Here is a 23669-nt window from a genome sequence, read left to right as displayed (position 1 = left end):
CAAGCGTCTTATGGTCTCAGTTGCCCTATGTGGGGTGGCAGGTACAAGTACACTGTGAGTGCAGCTCTGGACAGGCTGTGGTTTACATAACCCACAGCTTCATCATTAGCTGCCAAACGCATGCTCACACCAACCTCCCTGCCTGAATGCCCCTGTGCCAATTCATTAAGGAATTTCAAATGTTGACTCTTTTGTGAGATGATAGGGAGATGTGTTGGGGAGATGCCAATTCCAGCTTCAAATCCTACTGACAATCATCATCAAATGAACAGAATCTGTTTAAAAGGCTTAAGGCAATCTTAGTAAAGAAGCACTGGGGAAATTTACTAGAATTGTGCAGAAGATGGTCTAATAGGGGTTGTGTTGTTTTGGGGTTTTTTTGTGTTTGATTGGGAGTTGAGGGGTTTAGAGGGAGAGAGAGTGAGATGGACTGGCTTGGAGATTTTAATGAGATAAGTTTTCTAGTCTGACTGCACCCAGCTCCAACTTCTAGCCACCAGGTCTTGTTAGACCATCGACTGCAAGGTTGAAGAGCCTGCTGTGAAAGCATTTCTTCCCATTCAAGCACTTATGTATTCTCCATCTTTATCAAGCCTAATAGTGTTTTCTTAAATCTTCCATGAGGCCTACTTTTCAGCTTCTTAATCATTCTTATTGGCCTGAGAAAGTTCAGTTCATTAACGTCTCTCCTGAGACATTGTCTCTCACAGCCAGAATTGACAGCAGGTAAGACAGCAGCTGGAGTTTACCAGCTCCTGCTCTTTGTGAGCAGTGCCAGCAAAGGAGGAGATGAAGACGTGCCTCAGGACACACAATTCCCAGGCAGCAGGAAAAACTGGAAGAAAGTACAGTAAGGACAGGCCATGGGCATGTGTGCCTCCAGCTCCTCTGTAGGTGGAAGTTGGGCTGTTGCTTCCCAGCATCCAAGTCAGAAGCCCCAGTAGTTCCTGATGCCCACTTGTACTGCTGTGCACCTTCCCTGGCTATTGCACGTAATAGCTGGACAAGGAGCAGACCCTTCTTACACTAGACTTCAGCTCTGATCTTCCAGACCAGAGGCATTTTATGGCACCTCTCATCCATTCAAAGGGCAGCCTCAAAGCTGGTGCCCTTCTCAGACATTCCTTCCCTGGTAGCTAACCAGCTGGAGAACAAGCTCACCTGGTCTTCATTTGGCACTCCCCTGGTCTTCACTTGGCACTCCCCTGGTCTTCACTTGGCACTCCCCTATTTAGGCATCTAAAGATACACGGTACACTTGTTTTACTGACCACTGCTCAGAACGATGACCTCATGTTCAGCTGTAGGACAGAGCCTCTGCCCTAACCATCCTGCAAACACAAGTACTGCAAGCCCCATCTACAGTGTATTCCTGGGTATATATACCTCATATTTGGTCATATTAAAATGTGATCCTAACCAACTATCCAGAGCCTTGGGTGACCTGGTCTAGTGTGAGGCATCCCTGCCCATGGCAGAGGGATTGGAACTAAATGATCTTGAGGTCCTTTTCAACCCTAACCATTCTATGATTCTATGAAATGGTTGTGTATCAGCAATGTATCTCCTCCTGATTACATCCTCAGCCTGCATCATCTCCAAACTTCATCAGGAACCATCTCCTTGATCACTGACTAAAAATAAATAGAATCAAGAACCAAATCGCAGCAACATTTTAGTGACAATTCTTTGCTTAACATTTGCCAGTTTGAAGCCTGCAGATAATTTCTGTACAGTTAGATGAAAGGCAAACTAATACAGTACATATTCTAATTCGAAAGGACAAATGAGACATACTGAAAGATTTAACAGAAAAAAGCATCACCTGCTTTGCCAAACAAACTGTAATCAAAAAAAAGCGGAAAAAATTTGGCACACTCATTCTCCCTCTACCCACATTCATTAGTATTATATTACTCTCCCTTAATTTTTTAACTGATTGACTTCCAAATCTGATGTTTTATTGGTTTTTGTACAGTCCCTTTTAGTTTTTAAATACCTGGGCCACCCAATTCACCTCTCAAATACTGGCACAGCTTTTGCTTTTTCAGTCTTGTAGAACTGCAGTGCTCAAAAATTCTTAAAAATCTCAACGGCAACTGTTGATAAGAGTTTCTTAGACAGCTCTTTTAAATCTCTTGAATGCAAATTGTTCAGACTTGCTGATTTGAAAATCTTCAATTTTAATTAGTGTGTAGAACTTGTCTTCAACAGCTGTTAATCAACATCCTGAAGTTATTATTAGGAGAATGCCTATGCTACCAACACTGTGAGACAGTAACTATTGAATGGCTTAATTGTCCAACAACCTGGCCAATTTTCTGTGTTATGACTAGCAAATTACCTCAATAACCCCAACAGATTTCATTAGCACAGCTTCCTAATACACTTCAAAAATTCTCTACCTCTTACAGCTGAGATTTCTCCTCATATCCTTTAGTATTGTAACAAATAAAAGCAGCTGTTTTCTGTAACCCAGGTCATTTCCACTGACAGGACTCTCAGTGAAGCTGATGCTATTTGGACATGTGAGTAAGCTGAAACATTGGTAAGGCACCAACTTTCCTGTGGTATGCTCCAGTCCTGATCCTCAACTCTATGGTGTACTCAAGCTTCCAGACCAGGAGGTTCAGGAGGAGGATGAAAGTTGAGGAGGAGTGAGGTTACTTTCCAAAAGGAAACATGTAGAACAGAATGAGGTGCAGATGCCTAGCCCTCTCCTTCTTGGATTGGTTCTCCTGTGTAGCTGATAGACACCAGCACTGCATTTTCACTGTCTCCAGCACAGGTTGCCTGACCAAAAAGAATCATAGAATCACAGGATGGTTTGGGTTGGAAGAGATCTTTAAAGTTCCCCTAGTTCCAACCCCTTGCCATGGGCAGGAACACCTTCTACAGGACCAGGCTGCTCAAAGCCCCGTCCAACCTGGCCTTGAACACTGCCAGGGATGGGGCAGCCACAGCTTCTCTGGACAGCTGCTCTCTCTGGCGCACCCTAAAGTCTGTAACTTAGAAATGGAAGAGTTCTACTACAGCCACTCCGTTAAGTGTGTGTAAGAGTGCTTAGTATATTTTCTGACGCATTCTGGAACCAGACCGATATTCTTTCAGTTGCTGGTTTCCAGTGCTATTCCTTACTTGAACAGCCATTCCCAGCATACAGGTGACACCGACAATTGGTGAAGCAGCAGTAACTTCAGGATTGCTAGCTACCAAGAGTGGCAAGCAGGATACTTCAGCTGGATAGGGCAGAAACAGACAGTTCACTCACAGCATGAGAGAGGACACAGCAGCAAGTTGCTCTGTCTCAGTCCAAGCGGGAATCAAGAAGACCTGGGATGTACTGGCCACATCTCAGCTATCACATGCGTGGTACACAACACAGAGACCCTCAGAGCATGAGAATGGTCAAAGTCTCTAACTTGATTGCAAGAAATACTTGCGTACCTTTACCAAAATGAACTTCTGGATGATCTTCCAGTGCATGGACAACAGGCCAGAAAAAAAGAAATCCAGTTCCTTTAGACATAGCTACACCTTCAGAAAAAAGTGAGCTACATGAAACCACCCCACTACAACTACATGTGGCACAATACCATATGTGTCACTAAGTGCACAGAAAGAATGAGCGCTCTTTGGAAAAGTCTTGTAGTACAGCATGAAAAGTGGAAAATTTTCATAAAGATATGCCAGGCTTTAATTCTGTGTTACAGATGACTGTCAGCTGCAGTGAAGTAAGTTACATGCGTTTGTGGTGATGAAAATTTTACAGCAACTCTAACATTTTTCAAGTTTCAAAGGTTTAAATGTAAATATTCATGATCTCCACAGAGTATATTTTCCACACCAAATCGATTTTGAATATTTTATCATACAAACCACTAAAATTTTACATGAACTTTCAAAGAACGCTTACTCGTTCACAAAAGTGGAAAATTTCAACTGCAAGTGTTAGAACATTGAGAAGATGATGAGCATGAAAACTAAGTATTCTGTAACTGCTGTCTCTTAAAACGTAGGCAGCTTAGCTGGCCATGAAAAATGTCATGTCTCTCCTTGGAAAACCCTACGTACTTGTGTCAGGGCATTCCTAGTTCAGCTTCAAAGTATTTCAAGATCACTGTGCAAGATGAAAGCACTGCACAAATCATTCTTTTAGGGTTTAACAGCCACTAAGATAGTTAAACACTGTAACTATGCACAATCTAAGCACATCAACCGAATTTTCCGTCACTTGACAGTAAATTAAATTTGAACGGATGTCTCCATAATGGGTGGAAAAAAAATACAACAAAAAAATCACACTTGAAACTAGTTGGTTCTTTCATTTTCTCATTTATTCACTCAATAATTGTGAAAGGAGTTAATTTTGGGAAAAAAATCCAAATGTTGAAAAATCAGAAGCTGGCTGAAATGTCTTTGACTGAAGTTATGCTAAACATACCAATAACATCAAAGAGTTAAAATTAGAACCATGACTAATTCCTGATAAATCACACCTAATGAATAATATCTGCTTAATATATCACATACAGCAGCAGAAAAATTTTGCATACCAGTACTAGGGATACCCTGACAGGGAGAAGAGCAAGTAAAAAAAAAAAAAAGTGCATTTATTTTTACTAGCTTCAGTTATCAAATAATAAAATATTATAGTGATGACTCTATTGATAAACAGGCTTAGAGACAGTGGGAGCAGCAGGAGTATTTAGCAATAGAGCAGATTAATTTACAGAAGAATAATCTTACTTTTCACTGCTAATTGCACAAAGCAGGAGACATCTACCTGTGACAAACATATCTTGAAAATGATGGGACCTCCTCTCTGGGTCCAGCCCAAGGTAAGTGTTCGCGCCCACCCGCGCTGGGGAATGCATGCTGCAGCTCCTGCCCACTCCGCAAGGAAGCACACACAGAGATGTGTGAGGAGCTTTCCCTTTCCTGCTCCAAGCTGCAAACGTTTAAAGGGGAAACCTTGTTCTAAGAGGCAACTGAAAGCGAGCTCAGAGCAGAGATCATGGAGAGAAAACAGCCATTTGATCCAAGTGTTCTCTGCCGATGTTTCCCCCCTCCCTGTACCAAGTGTTGCTAAGCTCTAATGTTATCTGATGTTCGAAGCTATCTGTAGGCACACTAACCCTTTGTTCCGCAGGGCAGCTGAGTTGTTTCTATCGAGAAAGAACAAACTGATGCTAGATAGCCTTGGTGACTTAAAAAACATCACCGATATAAAGAGTAAATCCCCCCTCTAAAACAGTTTTTATCTATGGCACAGAGAAAGGCAAAAAGCAAAACCTCATCAGGCTGCAGTTCCTGTGTTGGTGCAGATACTCGCATAGGCTGCAAATGGAAGATTTCACCACAGACTTAAACCAGTCAGACCAACAAGTCCTCAGCATCACTTCCAGAGTATGTTCTGTGAAAAAATCTTACCACTGAGCACATGTCCGATAAATGAGGAATATGTATGTGCATGCACTTCCTAGATGACCCCCCCGTTCTACAGACAGGGACACCTTTCCTTTCCATACTGTCCTGCTGTATACATCAGGTACTGTAATCAGTACCAAAAATAAAGTGAAAAGAGGCTTTGTGAAAATTAAAATCCTTGAAACATAAATGAAGCTATCTGTTTAACACCATAAGTACTAAAGATGATTTGGCCAGCTAAAACTACAAATACATCTTAAAGTATTAAAAGTAAGGCATCATTTAGAATAGTAGTACGCATTTCTGTGGATAACCTCTGAGACTATGTAAACTTCTTAAAGAAAGAAAGAGACAAACAGTTGTGATACCCTTCGTCCCTTATATAGTTAAATGCAAATTCTCCTTTACAGTCATATTCCTGATATCTCCCTGCACACACAGCTGATACGCCACCTACTGCAAAGCTGAGCTGACAGTCGGAGCAATGCTAGCAGCATTTCCATTCCAACATCGTGCCGGAGCTGAATAAAGGTGCTTTTTTTAAAACAGAAAGAAAAAAATATATCTTTTATTCAAGCTGACAAGAACAAAGCAAGATAGCTGGCTTTTTGTCCTTGCTTTGATAATGGAGAGAAAAATAAGCAGAAGAGAAAATGAATGCGAAGAAAAACACAGCAACTCCGAAGGCTCTGAGCAAGACAAGGACTATAAAACGTCTCTGATTACTCTGAATGTTGGTGGCTATCTATACATCACACAAAAACAGACTCTAACCAAGTATCCAGATTCTTTTCTGGAAGGGATCATAAACGGCAAAATAATGTGCCCATTTGATGCAGACGGTCATTACTTCATAGACAGAGATGGACTCCTTTTCAGACACATTCTCAACTTCCTACGAAATGGAGAACTTCTTCTACCAGAAGGGTTTCGAGAAAATCAACTTTTGGCACAAGAAGCAGATTTTTTCCAGCTTAAGGTACTCTCAGATGCAGTGAAATCAAGGTGGGAGAAGGAACAGCTAGCATGTCGAGAGACTACTTTCCTGGAAATTACTGACAGCCACGACCGTTCACAAGGACTTCGAATCTTTTGTAATGCTCCTGATTTCATTGCAAAAATAAAATCCAGAATTGTACTGGTGTCCAAAAGCAGGCTGGACGGATTTCCAGAGGAGTTTTCAGTATCTTCAAATATTATTCAATTCAAGTACTTCATAAAGTCTGAGAACGGTACACGGCTGGTACTGAAGGAGGACAACACCTTTGTCTGCACCCTGGAAACTCTTAAGTTTGAGGCTATAATGACGGCTTTAAAATGTGGATTTAGATTGCTGACCAGTCTGGATTGTTCAAAAGGGTCAATTGTTCACAGTGATGCACTTCACTTTATCAAGTAATCACAAAAGCAGAGGAAACGTGCATGCAGCCAGTAAGCCTCCGTGACCTGCAGCCTCCTGGCATCACAATAATGTATCTAACTAGCCTTGTACCACAGAGCTGGCTGCTGATCAATTGCTGTGAGCTAATGGTATGTAAATCTCACAATGACATCCATCTCTGGCTTACTTAAACTGAATGAAAATTTTATGCCTGAATTTAATAAAAATTATCTGCTAAACATTGTAAACACAGATTGAATGCTCTATGCTGTTTGTAATACATGTTTTCTTGATGCTGTCTTTCAACCAGAGAGTCTAGCTGAATCTTTGTGTACTTAGGTGATTAACATGCGTACACCTAACTGCTCTGCTGAACAGCAAGCAGTGGAAGTATTTTCATATAATAAGCAGGCTTAAAATATGTTTTGCTTATAACAAATTCAGAATGGATTTTAACTGGAATAAATGATTTTAGATGTTCATTAGTCTTTATGTTAATCTATTGTACTGAATTTGCAAAAAACGAGATTGCAAGAGGGTTTCAAATTAATCAACTTGATTTTAAAGTTAAATGATTTCTCAATCCACTTAAAACTAAACTTACAGCTGTGTTACTACATTAATAAAAATTGCCAGAGCATGTAAACTAACAAAATAATGTAAGGAGGGGGGAATTCGTTCTATTATGGGAAATGAGTTGAATCTGCACAGAATGTTAAATTTTCTAATTATATATACATCTCAAATGTCTAATAAAAATATTTGACATAAAGTTTCATGTAACAGGTTTCCAGTAATGACATCCTACACTGCTGAAGTCACTATTTCCTACCAATCACTTGTGCTTGTAAGGACGGGCGAGTAACAGAGCCCTTGCTTTCCACAATGGCTTACTAAAAGCAAATAGTACTACTAGCTTTGAATATACCACCTGCTGGCATTTAAGATGCAATACTCTAAGTAACAGAATAAATAATTTCTTTCTCCCCATCTCCACTACTTATCAAATATTTCCATTTATATTTCAAACAAAGCTTTAATATCTTCTATGGAACAACTATATCTAATTTAACTGCAAGTGTTACAAACCAGCCACGCTGCAAAAGCAGACCAACAAATCATCACAAGAGGCACAAAGAAGCTGCACTAACTCTAAATTTAAGCTTTGTCCATCACTGAACCCAAGCGTTACTCACAGCTCATATGAACCCAAAATTCAAGTAGAATGCTATGAAAGAAAGAAAAAACAACCAAGTAATTTCCCAACTTTCCCAAAACATCAAATATGTATAGAAATAAATGAAATAGTAAGAATGTCAACAAAATTCAGTACAATCCACACTAAGTGACAACCGAGGAAAATAGCTAACACAAGAGAGGCTGAGAACAGTTTTATTTCAGATTTTAGGGGGAACAAATCCATCCTTCATAGTAGTGACTGCGAATGCAAATGCTAAGTCCACTTATCCTTCAACATGAAATTCTATTTCACTTGTAACATTTAATGCATGTTGTTAACTAGGTCCCTTACAGAGATGACTTGAGAGAGGGACACTGTATCTCCAGACCAGTCAGCTGTGACTGAAATATATTACAATATGATTTTATCAAATGGGGAAATCCTCTCCAGAATACTCCACCAGAATGAATCCTCTGTCTAGAAACAACAAACTCTTCTATCCAGTCCCCATGTTACAGACTTACAGATCATAAAAGACATGGTTCTAAGTGGAACTTTTCCAAACTGAACTGTTTAAAAATCTCTCCGTTTCAGGCATATGAGCTGGAGAACTGTTCATGTATCCCAAAACTTCTCTGAGTTTGTCCTATTTCATTAACTACCTACAAACAAGAGATACATAGTAAAACATAATTCTTTACGTACACCATCACTGTGCGTCATCCTCCCTCCTTTCCCTCCTGCACGTTATTTTTGTATCGATATCTTCTAAAAAATTCCTTATTAATCACCAATCTTGTACATATAAGAATCTGTGGGACTTCTGTGAAAAGTAAATGTGAAAATTCCCCTAAAAGAAATCCAAAATCCTGCTGATTTTCTAGGACAAGAGCTAGAAACACTATAACATAGAACAATTACATGAAAAGCCCTTTGTGGACACAACTGTCTACATGAGCAAGAAAAAAAGTGACAAGACAATCTAAAAAACTTCCATTAGTAATCTACAAGTTTTAAAGAAGCATGCTCCCAGCACTGTCAAAAACACAGACTGCAGAAGCAGCACAACATCTGGAGGAGGCTGTTGCTCCTAGGATGTCAAATCATCCATTTTCACTCAAACATTTTTGATTATCACCTTCACTTGTAACAGATCTTTGATTGAGATTTAAAATATCACTACAGTTGAAAAGCAAAAAAAACCAAAATAGCAAAAATCAGTTTTGGTTTCAAATAAATAATACACGTTTATTAAAATATATTGTGGTTGCCTGCTTTTCAGTTGGGCTCTTAGGATGGCAAACACCAAGGAATTGTTAGCACTTAAGCATCGGAAAACATTACCAGTATTTCCTCATAGCATAACTTCACTCATGAAAAAGCAGTAGAGAATTTGATGGGACTGCATTTATTGTAGAAAATGCTTTTGGAATATAAGCTATTCACAAGCTGGTAATCGCAGGTAAAAGTCAAACAATCTGAAACATCTTCTAAGAATATTCTATAGCTATGCTTAAAAGATTTATTGGAAAACTTTTATTTGCCAGGCTTTTGGCTCAGAGTACCTACTTCCCTCTTAAACCTATGAAAAAGAAAGAGAACTTGAAACCCTTTTTTTTCCTCAAGTGAAAAATGTACATCTCTAATTATTAGTAAAAATAAATTCCTATGTTGTTTTATTTTTTTATTTAAAATCAAATGATTCATTACCTTAAACATTTTTCACTGATTTTTTTTTTCAAATATTTCTGTGCAAATAACCCTGACATCTATGGCATACATGTAAAGTCATCTGCTGTAACACTAACTTCAATCTTGTCTTCCTATTTTCATGAGCATTCATGCATTTCTACAAGTGTCAGGGTTTGAGATTTTTACATGCCATCCCTGATCGCAGGCACCTCACTCAGCTGTTTGATTTACACAGCAGAAACAGAAGGAAGATGGGGGTAAAAAAACATTCCCTTCCCTCTTCACATTGAACAAAGCCACAACTATGTTGAATCACACCGCACCACTTCAAGCTAGTTAAAAACTTCAGTAATTTTTCAAACCAGGATGTGGGGGTGTCTTGCTTTCGTATATGACCAAAATGACCACATAAAGCCTCCATACTGTGAATAACATTTGCTTTTCACTCCATAAATACACTAAATATAACATAAAGATACTTTGCATATGTTCAGTCACTCAGGTGGATACTTGTGTTCCACCACTGTAGGGTGTACCAGAAAAGGCACTACTACGACAATAAGAATGCTGCACAGTCAAGTGCTTAAGTCAGAAATACTAACAGTTATCCTAACAACATTACTTAAATCTGACGTCCATACAAAGTACTTCTATTCTTCCTTCTCTCATTGAGATTTGGATCACAATGAACCTAGCAGAAGAGTATCAGCATAGGAATGACAAGTATCAGCAAGGAATGACAATTTCCGTAATTTCTCTGATGATCTTCAATTGCTTGGGTAGAAATAAAAAAAAATTCCTCCCCCTTTCCTGAGGAGGCACTTAACCTGCTCCCAGGCTTGGTCAGCTCCACTTGTTTCCCTGACCATTTTCTCGGTTGAGAAAAGGAGCCACCAAGCAGAAGAGACAGAAGGAGCTGAAGGCAGGATTGACTCCTATACACTACAAAAATAATATCCTTGCCCCTATAAATTCCTTGCAAAAATATTTATAAATGCCAAACTGACCACAATACCCACACTTGGACACCCACCTTTTCCATCGGTGGAAGAGAAGCCAAGGGCTCTTTTATCACACTTGGCAGTATGCTGGCATAGGTACCAACTATTTGGTTTATTTCTACATAAGGACAAAACCTAAGAGTGGCTGCACTATGTCAGACAAAGGTCTGTCTAGCCCAGTGTCCCCTGGTGACTGTGAACTGTTTCCATCCCCTGATCCCCCACATCTCCAAATAGAAACCCTGTTTTTGATCCTTTGACCCTCACATCCTTCCCCTTATCTTGTTTCCCCCCACCCCATCATAAAACTACTTTTCACTTTTCTTTCACCACACCTCTCCCTTTCACCAGGCAGGTTGTTGTGCTTTGTTAGGGATGCCTAGGTAAGAATATAAACCCAGAAAAAAACCATATAAGATGTTCCCTTGAAGCACTTCCCCAGTCTCCAGCCATTTACTGCTGAGCAACTCATAGAACCAGATGTGGTTTCTGGAGGTAGCCTTGATGCTGTGAAACACACAGGCTGCACAAGGTCAAATTATAGTTCCAGCTATACCTTCAGTACTGGCTCACCCACTGACCAGTGTTTCACAGCATCATAATAGCATTATTGACATTTTCACTCATGTCTTATTTTTAATTGCTTTTTGGCATTCGTCCCTATTACAACTGTGTAAGTGACAATTGGTCACTTCTTTTCTACAGTAGGTGATATTTTTCTAGATCCTAAAGGGGAAAAAAATTACACCATCATTTGCAGCAATCAGTGGTACTGTTCTTTTCACCTCTTAAAAGCATTACAAGGTTTCTATTCAGTAAGATGAGAACAGCTGAAGAAAATTATCTTCTTCCTTCTCTCCCCATTAGTATACAAGCAGAATAAGGGCAGGCAACAAATACTACAACTTATAATGGCAGTGCCTCATCCATGAATTTATTTGGGTAGAAGTGTCATGTTGCCCTGATTCTGTTGACTTATGAATCAGGATTGGGGATCAAGGGGACAAGTTAACTTGGGTCTATGACAAAATAAGTATAATTTTCTTCAGCTAGAATTGTTTCATCTTCGATAAATAACTATGGCCTAACCCTAATTTTGTCTCCTGTCATGCAACAAAGGACAGAAATTATGAGATTGACAGGAAAGTGACTACTAGTTACAAACCTGAAGGTGTTTTCATATGAAGAGATGGGCTTGCATAATTTACAAGGTTGAAACAAAAGCCGTTGATATGGCATAAGAAACTTAAGATCAGAAAATTAACGTTATGGGTTTTAATTACTTCTGAAATTACTTCTGAAATGCTGCTATATCACAGAGAACACTGTCTCAAAACACTGCCTCTATAAATCATCATCATTTGCAATAAAATGCCAGAAAACAAGCAGCAGAGCAAGGACTGGTGAAAGTAGGAGGGAGATGTATAATGACACCTGAGGAATGCGGATGAGCAAGCACTCAGAAAAAGAAAGCGCAGCTGCCCTTCTTTCTGAGGGAAATTGCATAATATCCTGTGGAACTAGACAGTGGATTTCTTTTCCTAAAAATGTGTGTAGTAGGAGTACCACACACAGCTAAAGCAACAGTCTCCCAAAAAGCTGTTTCTATCTCTGCTGGTAACAGTTTAACATCATTGCCATTATCATTTAACGCCACGCTTGTTCATTTTAAGCTTCAGAAGAGAATATTGCTCTGCCACTTCAGAAACAAAACCACTCACAAAGCGGGTACAATAATTATAGCTGTAAACAGCAGCTATTCATTTAAAACACTATTAGCACACAATGACATGCAAACTCAACATGTTAAGGTTTCAAAACCAAGTAGTTAGATGATGACTGTTATAAACTGAGCCATTCCGAAGATCTGTAAACTTCTGATAACATTAAAAATTACTATGGTATTGCCTTGTTTACTGGTGAAACATAAATGACTTTGAGGGACAGGACCTTGGTTTATAGAGAGTTTGTGAACCCACCATCTTTCTGGACAGTAAAGGGGGATTCCACTAGTTCCACCTCAAGCATTATTCATATTATATATAAATGTTATATAAATACAAATTACATATAATATATCATATATCATGTAACATTTTCTATAGCTACATACATATTTAATATATTAATATAATTATATGTAGATATAATATTATATATACATATAAATACTTTTATTATATAGGGGCCTACAAGAAATCTGGAGAGAGACTTTTTACAAGGGAATGTAGTGACAGGACAAGAGGGAATGGCTTTAAACTGAGAGAGGGTAGATTTAGATTAGATATAAGGAAGAAATTCTTCACTGTGAGGGTGGTGAGACACTAGGACACAGCTTGCTCAGAGAATTGTGGATGCCCCATTCCTGGCAGTGTTCAAGGCCAGGCTGGATGGGGCTTGGAGCAACCTGGTCTAGTGGAAGGTGTCCCTGCCTGTGGCACAGGGGTTGGAAATAGATGATCTTTAAGGTCCCTTCCAACCTAAACTATTCTATGGTTATATCTCAGATACCTCAAAAATTAGATCTCTACTCTTTTAGAGGATACATCATGTTTTGCCTTTAACACCACCCCACCCCAACCTTTCAACAGCAGCTTTGTTCCGGATGTGGAAAACCTGGCCAAAAACAGGTGGCAGGTTTTCTTGCTTGTATGTCCCGAAGGGAGATTCAGTGTCCTGTGTAAAGGGGTGGCACTTCACCAGCCACAAGAGCACAACAAGGAGATGAGAATTGAGATTTAAAAGCCCAAGGCTTCTTGCTAGGAAAATGCCCCAGGAAGATGAGGATCCAAGGGTCATGATAGAGCCATGGGCCTTATACTCAGGGAAGCTTGCAGGGTTGGATTCCCCAAGCAGCAAGGATGGGGAGGAAGCAGTGTGGTAAGAGAGCCTACAATATCTGAGCACTAGGAGATGATGAAGAGGAAGGCCAAGGGACTCTGTCTCAATGACCGTCACCTGAGGGCCTTGGGTTTATGGAGAAGGCAGATACCGATACGGTGCAACACTGAGGCTGTATAACAGACGTTAACATCTAATTATCCTGAAAGCACTATGTTAAAAAAAAAAAAATCATAAAATAAATAGTAAAAAATTCTCTTTTAGCTTTTCATATGTCAGGTTTCAGAACGACAATTTTCTTTTTTGCAGCAGAAGTCAGAGGAATTCCCATTTTTTAAAAAATGTTAATAGAAAACCTTGAGCTACAAGATCGACGGCCACAGCTCCACAGAAAGCTGCTTGTTATCTCAAAGGAGGTTCTTGATGTTGTACCATAGTGAACAGATGAAGATAAAAAAGCACAGGTCAGAGGTGGGTACAGACTCTCTCAATTAGGAAGAAAAAATTAAGCAAACAAACTAGCAATGAATAGGTTAAGCATCAAAAAAACGTAAACAGAAGCAACTCCAACACCAAACCCAACCATTTATTGCCTCTCTACTACTTAAATAAAGCCTTTGGCAAGTATTAGAGATAAAGTAGTACATTTTATCAGTGCTGAAACTGGTAATTTCAGAGGAGCCTACAAGCCAGGCTGATAAGAATCAGCTAAAGAGAGAAAAAGGTATTCTCAGGTTACGAGTGTTATCAATACTAACTTTATCTAAGGCCTGCGGCATTGCTAGGTCTTGTGATATTTCCAAAACATTTTCTAAAATGAACAGCAAATAATATTCTTTCCCAGCAGAGCAGAAATCTAACATGTAGGCTATTTTATGCCTTCTCATGTGATGATAAAAGTCCATCTCTATAGACTTTTCTGCCAAGCACAGATGATAACTTTAGAGTTTGCCCACAGCATACAGAAATCCCTAAGACGACCTCCATAAGTAAGACAATATGCTGTGGCACAGCTACACACCGTTCCTGCTCCTGTATCACCACAGCTGTTGGCATGATGCTCGGGCTGGAAAAGCCTTATAACTGAGGAAGAACACAAAATGATCTCTGCTAGATTGTTTCCATACTCAAGCATACAGAAAGCTCAAGTCAACGGTGCTGCAGCCTCCAGTGCTCTCACAGCTGCAGTTAGCAAAGGCAGAGATAAATGACTACACACAACATTAGAAGAGCTGCTCTTTGCCTTCATTGCCTTCACCCTCAAAAAGTTACTTCCATGATTAAAACGAAGAAACTTCAACTATCCCTGATACAAGCTGTGTAACAGAGGGAAGCAGAGTCTGAGAGTAACAGTACTGGATCAGGCTAAAGGTCTGCTTTGCTCAGCATCATGACTCCAGCAAAGTGGCCAAAAGCAGATATCTATGAAAAAGCCTAAGGACAGCGCAGCCATGTACGATTCCTGCACTGGGTACGCATCGCAGTGTCCACCAGGCATGCATCCCAGTGTCCACCAGGCTTTTGTGGCTTGGGATCTCTTAAATCAGATGCCCTCTCAAGCCTAGTACCCTTTCATGGATTTTCTTTCACATACTACTTTGGTTTCCCTAAGGTCATGTAAGCCTTTAGCAAATACCACCTACACATCCGCATCTTCTGGCAAGGAATTCAATAGCTCAATTACATCCTGAATGCAGAACCACCTTTTTATTTACTTTGAAACTGCCTCCTGCTAGCTTTACATCAGCTACATGCCAGTTTTGTACTAGTCAATGCGGCATCTCCCTCTGCCCCTTTGATCCATCGTTCAAGGCTCTAATTTGCAATACTGCAAAGGTCTGAACCCACCAGATGTGATCATGCTACTAGGTGGGTGAGCTGCAATAATCAGCAAAATCCTTCACAGAAGACAAACACAAACACATTTGTGGAGTCATGATCTGTGATGCCAGGCACGGCTGAAATTCATGGGATTTCTCAAGAGCCAGAAGGCAAGACTAAGAACTCTGAAACAAGCCAACAGCACGCTTCTGCTTCGTGCAGTACTTCAACAAGCTGGACGCAGACATCACTGAAGGACAGCTTAGGTCCCTGGGATTAACTCCCACTGGTTTCTACTGGGGACTGTTCTCAGGATAGAGACTGCGTGACAATGCATACATCAGTGCCACTCAGGCAAATATAAATGTTAGAATATTTCTACAGTATACTAAAATAAATAGCCAGTGCCTAAGAACACAAAGGCCACACAAAGGCAAGTTCTTAAAAAATTTAACTCCAGTTAGTGTTGACCTACATTAAATCCATATCCTTTTTGCTGTTCTACCAGTGCACCTTCCCTGTTTCTCTATCATAATTACTATAACCAGTATATCTCATATATATAATTACATAATTATATGCATTATATATATTTATTATATATGGCAGGGGGGCTGGAACTAGATGATCTTTAAGGTCCCTTCCAACCCAAACCATTCTATGACTCCATGATATTTTATATGTATATTTTTTATATATATATTATAACCAGTATGATAGACACTGAGTACATATACCTTAAAGCAGGTACAGTTGCTTCTTCGTGTGTTTTAACAGCTACAAATGGAGTCTCATTACTGACTATGGCTCCTGGAAAACTACTGGGAAGTTTGTACTTTAAATTTTGTCGCACTTACCTGCCAACAAAGCAAGTTATAATTTTAAGACAAAAATCTTTCTGTGGCTTGAAAATGGCAGATTCTACAACTAAATTATCTTCAACACTGAGTTTCAAGCTAGTATTTAAATTAAGAATTACTGGTTTATCCCTCCTGGTGATAATTTTTCAGTTAGAATTTCACTTCTGAAGTAAAATTAATATGTTAACTGCTTTAAAGAAAATCAAATGTGCATTTAGCAGCTTTATACAGTCCTGTGTCATAATGTAAGAACTCTGCGCCTTTAACAAAACATCACTGATCTTACTGCTTTCAGTTCAGTGTTTATCAAAGTGCTTACACTGAATTTCAAATATTCTGACACACGCAAAAATCAACAACCTGACTGCAACATCAAAAAATGAAGCAAGTGTCATCTAAGGACAATTCAAGTGTATATTTGTATCTGAAAATGCACATTAACAATTGGCAACATTTTAATACTAGGTTGACACTGTACTGTCTGCAGCAGCTCGGATAATTTATTCCTTTTAACCAAAGTAAATTCAGAAATGATCCCAATGGTGCCGCTCCTTTCACTAGAAGGCATTTGTACTACTCACTGGCAGGTTTAGGGAAAAGAGATGACTAATACCTTGTCCTAAAGCACATTAAGTACTGAAGGCTGCTATTTGCTATAAACTTACATTAGAGACTTTAAGAGATGAAATTTGGATACACCAGGAGTTCAATTGGCTTGAAGAAGGTTCAGGAATTTCAACTAGTAGGTTGCACATAACAGTCCCTGATGTACACATTCTTGAAAAAAGTGCATCTGTACATTGTGTACAGAGCTGATACACCTCTCCACACACATGCCTCCCACCACCCCCCCACCCCCCCCGAAAGCAGTGCTGTGCTTTCAAAAGTACATTCTCAAAGCTTAGGTAACATTATAATCAACTGCTGCCTGTGCAACTTTCACTTACACATTTGCACAAGGACAGTACCTAGTTACATTTGCTCTTACATCATTCTTAACACACTACACAGGCTTACAACAGCAGCTTCTGGGTATTTTTATCTGGGGAGAGATGAGGAGCATGTCACACTTTAACAGTCACAAATGTTTGGTATTCACAAATTCTGTCACCTCCAACAGCACCTAGAGGTAGGTGCAAGCATAGCCATATGCAAACAGGAACTACCTACACATATTCAGGTTTAAATCACTTGCTCATCATCATATAGGAACAAGCAAAGTCAATTCTCATTTCTCTTTTCCATTAGCTGAGTGTGCAATTCGCTACACTCCTTTCCCATTTGACATAAACCAGCCTTTAGTCACTAAACAACACTGGTTGAATCACCAAGCACTGTTTATCACACGCACTAATCAAATAGGATTTCTGTATGGAAAAAGTGACCTAAAATGATGCAAAAGGAGCTCAAATTTAGTTTCAGTAAATTTGTTCCACGTTTGTCTTGATTCCTGAATGTTTTGACCATATCCATTCAAGATATTATGGATACTAAAGGCTTACATTCGCTCAACAAACAGCGATATTTCACAGAAGGAAAATCTATGAGGGCTTTTTAAATAAAACACTATCACCCCTGGCTCTGGATCTCTCTGATCTGTGAATCGTTAAAGGCTGGAAGAAGTATTTTGGAGAGGTATCACTATGCTTTCACATCATTCTTGTACTCTTCTCAAGGCATCTGCTATTCACCACTACCAAGCACAAGACACCAGCTAGACAACCTTTGGACTGCCCCAGGATCACGTCATGTCTCTCCAAACGGTATCAAGAATAGCAATGCTGGTACTATCGCACCTTTTGGTAAGTGGTTTACAACCATTCTGACAATAAATGTGACTTAAAATGTCACACTTAATACTAACAATTTACGACATAAAAAATTCTGAAGATTGATAGTACCAATGTAAAAATGTCGGGGAACTTTTAAAGCATGTAAATCAAAGGATTTCTGAATGTTATTTACCTCATTTACCTCCCTTATCTACCATCTAACTAAACATAAACCTTACGTATTTTTATTACAGTAATACCCTAAAGCAGTCATCTGGGTCTTGTTATACTTAAATGCTACATAAATACATAAAAGAGATCATCTTTGCCTCAAAAGTACTCATTGTAGGCCAAGATAAAGTAGATTAACAGCAAAACGGAGTGCTCCATAACCTGAATTACTTGAGAGGCAGTTTGGAAAATGTCATCTGAGTTCTGTGACGATTTTGAGAAAAAAAATGAATAGGCAAGTAAGTGCAACTGATGGCTGAGTCTCCTCCTTTAAATGCTTCAGTGTAACCACCTACCATTTACTCAGAAACTGAATCCACAACCAGCCCGATTCCGTCAAACGGGTTTAGCACTCGTCAGCATATTTAAATAGCCTCCAGCATACAGTAATTCATTCTTCTGACCGAAGCAAAAATACAAACAGCTAAACACGTGACCATCTTACACAGTATTTGCAGAACAAGGAGACACCAAGAGTGAAGAGCAGACAATTCAATCATTCAAACACAAACCCAAACAGAATAAAAACCCCAAAAGCCAAGCAAAACCAAGGGTGCATCCCTACAACTAAGGAACATCAGAGAAATGCAACGTAAGTGCCAAAATTCTGATTTATTGTAACAGTTAATCTCTCAAGATCTGCTTTATATGAGACATCCTACAGCAGTGAGTCTTAGGTTTCAAGTGGGATAAAATCTAATCTCTAGAAGTAGCCCTTCATAACCTTAAAACTGCACCACGATTAACATATAATCAGAGTGAACAGATTTTAATAAGTAACTGAGAAAGTGGCAAGCTATAAAACACACTGTGGACTCAGTACAAGTCTACAGGCTATAACATTTCTAACACCAGTCTTTTGACATGCTTAAGCCAGTGTAATAAAAAGAATCTCAATATTACAAATAATTTCCTCCTAAAAAAAAACCAAACCCCAAACCCTACTCCTTGCCAGACATAAAGCATACACTTCGGACAATATTTGATGTTGAAATTAAATTCAAATAAAAAATATTAGAAAAAACAGACATCTCCATGTTAAAGTGTCCAAAAAACTCCTTTCAAGAAGACATTTTGAAAACCCACTAGCATTAGTCTGTTGCTTAGGAATTGCTTTTTAAGAAAGGCAGAGGAATGAGACTCTTCCCGGTCCATCTGCTACCTCTGCCATTACCACTTATGAGTGCCAGCCCACTTCCAATACTATTTAATATGTGTGCATCAGAGGTAATCCTTCTACTAACAAAATCGAGATTTGTCTATATATTTTGTATTAGCTGTGTCTAGTTTCTCAGGTTCACAGGCTCTTGCTAACATTCGCACTTACTTACGCTAGTATGTTAATGATATTTTTGAAACACCTCTTTAATAAAAGCAGAAAAGGGGATTTTTATTAAATACTACTTGACATTGTAAGATTCTCATGCTGTTGTGTACCTCTCTGGGAATTTCAGTAATGTAAGCCCAAAGGATTTAGCAGAAGAGAAGGGAGCAGCAGGCTAGGAACACATAGCCTCCAAGAGAGCTCTGCTCCAGCTGCTGGGGAATTGCACTTGGATATACCTATGTTAGTATTCTGGAACTGTCTCCTTCAGTGGCTATAAAGGAAGCCTGCACAGACCTGAAATAAAATATTTAGGTTCCTAAGGCTTCAGGTTTCCTACCTGAAATAAGCATGTTGCCCATTTCACAAAAAAAATGCCAATCAAAGGGCAATACTTTTATTTACTACACTGAACTGTGCAGAAATCCCAACACTTTTACTATAGCAACTGCAGCTTGAGAAGCACCCTTAGAATTTTTAACTCTACCCAGGATATCATTGGACTGACCAGTATGTAACTGGGAAGCAATATCCTAAAACTAACCATTTTTGACTCTTCCCAAAGAATTTACAAATCTTTCACACGAATTTTTCTTTTTCATTAGAAAAACTGAATAAAGTACAATACTAGAGCATTTTTTTTTTTTCTGACTGCTTGGTCTATGCAATTAAAATCAAATAATAAAAGATTTGGAAATTTGCTACAGACTTTCCAATCGAGAGGCAAGAATTCAAACTGAAAAACAGAGTCAATGAACCTAAAAAAAAAAAAAAACAACCCAAGCTGAGGAATAAAAAAAATAATTTAAAATAACATTCCAAAGAACATTACATTTCTAAATCCCTCCCTCATCATTTTATTCCCTTTCTTTTAAATAAAAAAACATAAATAATTTAAACTTTTGGTCACAGCAGATAATCAGTTTATGAAGTCATATTTCAATTTTATGATATTCTACCCTACAAATATAACAAAAAAAAATTCCTTTTTCTTGAAAAGTAGAACTGAAAAGCTGCAGTCATAAGTAATTTTTCAAGTGTTGCAAAGAAAGTGTCCATACTCACCAGTGCTGCTGCTTTCAGATTTTTCTTCTGGTTGGCTTTCTGGAGAAAGAACAAATGAACAAGAAAGGAAACATAATGTTTCTGTGTTGATTATGTGAAATGACAAAGTGGGTTGCACAGCAAAGAAAGGTTAAATTATGATAAAATCACAATCACTGGGTTTGACTGACGTTTGTAAATTTATTTTCTGACGGATAATTTGCCACCAGGAACAAAAAAATAAAAATCTCTAGTGCCCAAACTCACAACTTCAATGAGAGAACTCTATTACACCTCTGATCGAGCTCTGCAAGAATGAAGTTACACATTTATACAAAATCAGTAGCAGGGTTATGCTTAAGCAATGAATAGTATCCATTTATTACACTCTAGACAGATTAATATTATTTTGGGGTATTTTAAAAAAAATCAAGGTTCTGCAAAAGAATGCTCTTAATTGGCACTGGTGAATTTTTCAACTTGATCAACCTCTTCTCTACCCTCTCTGCAGATCACATAAGCATTCTTTAATCTTTCCCTTTACAAGGGCATGTAGTGATAGGACAAAGGGGTCCTTTTAAACTAAAAGACGGTAGATTTAGATCAGACATTAGGAAGAAATCCTTTACTGTGAGGGTGGTGAGACACTGGCACAGGTTGCCCACAGAAGCTGTGGCTGCCCCATCCCTGGCAGTGTTCAAGGCCAGGCTGGACGGGGCTTGGAGCAACCTGGTCTAGCGGGAGGTGTCCCTGCCCATGGCAGGGGGTTGGAACTGGATGAGCTTTAAGGTCCCTTCCAACCCAAACCATTCTGTGATTCAATGATTCCCTTTCTTATAATTTGCCCTCAAATGGTACTATAGCCCAGAGGGTTAGGAAAAAAAATCCCACATAATCAAAAACATCTCCCATTTCACAGGGCAGAGGATCTAAGTATGCATGAAGAAAAAAATGAGACACAAGTGTTGGAAAGTGACTTGCCAAAAGATGATCACTCGGGTGAATGGCAGAGTCAGATTCAGAAACAGCTTTCTGCATGAAATTCCAATCTCACATTTCAAGAAATGGCAGCCGGTGGATATATTTTGGTAAACTGAGTTCTAACACTTACCAAGCCCTATGAAATTAAACCCCTACATAAATTTGTCAATCTGAAATTTGACTGCTCTTCCTATATTTCTCCTTTTTACGCATCTTCTAAGGTAGAGAATAAAAAAGAACATTTTCACTTATCTGAAATAGTGTTTAAAAATGATAAAATATACTTGTCCTTAGCTTTCAACTCAGACATGTCACAGGTATCATTACGGACTATTTACTTACAGGCAAGAGTGAATTACTGCTCTAACTCAGAGAGTAATTTTTGAGTTCAGTTAGTTTGATCATTTCTGCCATATACAAGCTGGGTATTAACAGAACTGAAAACGTGAGATATTTTACAAAACCTTTTTGTTGCCACTGATTCCCACTGGCTTTCACAGCTGATAGCCCTGTTTTCTCATTGAGATGGCTGACAGCCTGAGGACTAATGTAAATGGAAAAAGCAGTATCTCACAGATCCTTCTTTCTTTACCAGTAGCTGTCTTAGCAGCTGAAGACAGCATGCTTTCTGAACAAGAAAACATCATTGTATGGCCTCTTCCTACCCATGAGCATTCACAAAGCGAGTTAAGATCCCTTCCAACTTTCAGATACACATGCAGGACAGCCCGTTTACAAAAAACCATGTGTTTTCTCTTTGACATTATTTTCTGTGTGCATTTAACACATTTAGAGCACAATGTGATTACCTAACCAATAACCTAACTCAATTGTAACTTAACTAAGGAAACATTTAGGACACACACAAGAAGCAAAGAGGGTATAATGAAGAATGTGCAAACATAGTAAGATATCAACCCCTGACTGAACTGAGATGTAAGAAGCAGCTGGATTTAAAGCTGTCTCTTTTTAATTCTGCTTCAATGGAAGCCTAGCTACCTAACCAAAGCTACTGCATAAGACATCATACTTCAAAATTGCTAATAGTATCTCTGATTCGAATAACAATAAATGTATATCATGTCTACAGGGGAAGTGTGTGTGCTTGTTTGTATGTATCAACAGAATCTGCCCTCAACAGCAGAGACAAAAAAATAGACAAAATTTAAGCCTTGCAAAAAAGTGGTGGTTTTCCTCATCATTGGACAATTTGTTTTTGTTATGAGTAGGTCACAAGTCTCTGCTTTAAAAATCTTCTCAGTACTAATACAATGAAGAAGGTGAAGGAAGTTGTACTATTGCCTATTCAATATATTTTGTCAATGCAGACTACAGCTGCTCAGCCTCCTCCACAACATGCAAGATTCACAGATAAATGTCAACAGGTTGGTCGGGATATTTTTTGTTGTTGTTTGTAGGGTTGCGTTTTTTGGGGGGGGGGGAGTTGTCACAGACATCAGTGAGACTAAAAGAAATAAAGAAACTTTAAGCCAGCGAATTAGGCAGAAAGCCAATTCTATTCCTATCACCCTGAGCCCGCTCTAATATACCATATATTTTGTGCATTCAACCTCAATTCTTTAAATTTGCACAGGAATTAACAGCCTATAGTTTTAATAACAAAAATGAAAAGAAAATTAGCTTACCCCTGCCAGCCAGCTGAACCCACTTTGTAGTAATTTGTTAAACCTCACAACACTCATACGAAGTAAATAAATACAATTTCAATCTTTTAGAGATGGAGGAGAGGTGATGTAAGCAGTCTCAGTTGTTTTCTAAATGGACCATTTGTCACAACATATACAGAATTTTGCCCCATCAAAATACTGTCTGTAATTAGATTAGCTTGAGTCATATTCTGCTTTGCTGATCATGGGTTGCATCTTCTTTATGATCATCACAAATATTTGGAAATTTGCATAAATGCCAGAGATCTAAAGGCTGCTGTTGCTTCTCTTCCTTTTGATCATGAGGCTGGTGTTACGTTTTCCTCTGTTAACAATCCATAAGAGATGGAAGTACATAGAGGAACAAAGATGCATTAAATAAGACCCCAAAGCATTTTGGAGAGTGGAAAGTGTGCTTAAGGAACAGCCTGAACAGAGACAACT

The 23669-nt window shown here is 38.9% G+C and overlaps 2 protein-coding genes across 4 annotated transcripts in view; one reads left to right on the top strand and one right to left on the bottom strand.

Moving 5' to 3' along the window:
• The window catches only part of GTF2F2 (general transcription factor IIF subunit 2), an 89261-nt gene that overhangs the window by 51524 nt on the left and 14068 nt on the right, over window positions 1-23669 (bottom strand). Inside the window, exon 5 of one of the 2 annotated variants that reach the window (XM_030477618.1) lies at window positions 20599-20637. The exons of the other annotated variant lie outside the window; for it this stretch is intronic. Within the exon in view, the coding sequence (XP_030333478.1) occupies window positions 20599-20637 (39 nt within the window). The remainder of the gene's footprint in view (window positions 1-20598; window positions 20638-23669) is intronic. 2 annotated transcript variants of the gene reach the window in all.
• On the top strand, window positions 4041-7583 carry KCTD4 (potassium channel tetramerization domain containing 4). Of its 2 annotated transcripts, none has more exons than XM_030477616.1 (2): window positions 4041-4841; window positions 5872-7583. In XM_030477616.1, exon 2 carries the CDS (start codon window positions 6056-6058, stop codon window positions 6827-6829), a length of 774 nt encoding a protein of 257 aa, XP_030333476.1. In that variant the 5' UTR covers window positions 4041-4841; window positions 5872-6055; the 3' UTR covers window positions 6830-7583. The 2 variants fall into 2 exon arrangements, with proteins under 2 accessions (XP_030333476.1, XP_030333475.1); XM_030477615.1 differs by having other exon boundaries at window positions 5841-7583.

The sequence above is a fragment of the Strigops habroptila genome, chromosome 2 (assembly GCF_004027225.2).
Source record: "Strigops habroptila isolate Jane chromosome 2, bStrHab1.2.pri, whole genome shotgun sequence".
NCBI lineage: Eukaryota > Metazoa > Chordata > Aves > Psittaciformes > Psittacidae > Strigops > Strigops habroptila.
Note: the sequence above shows the minus strand (reverse complement) of the source record. Positions and strands in the feature narration are given on the sequence as shown.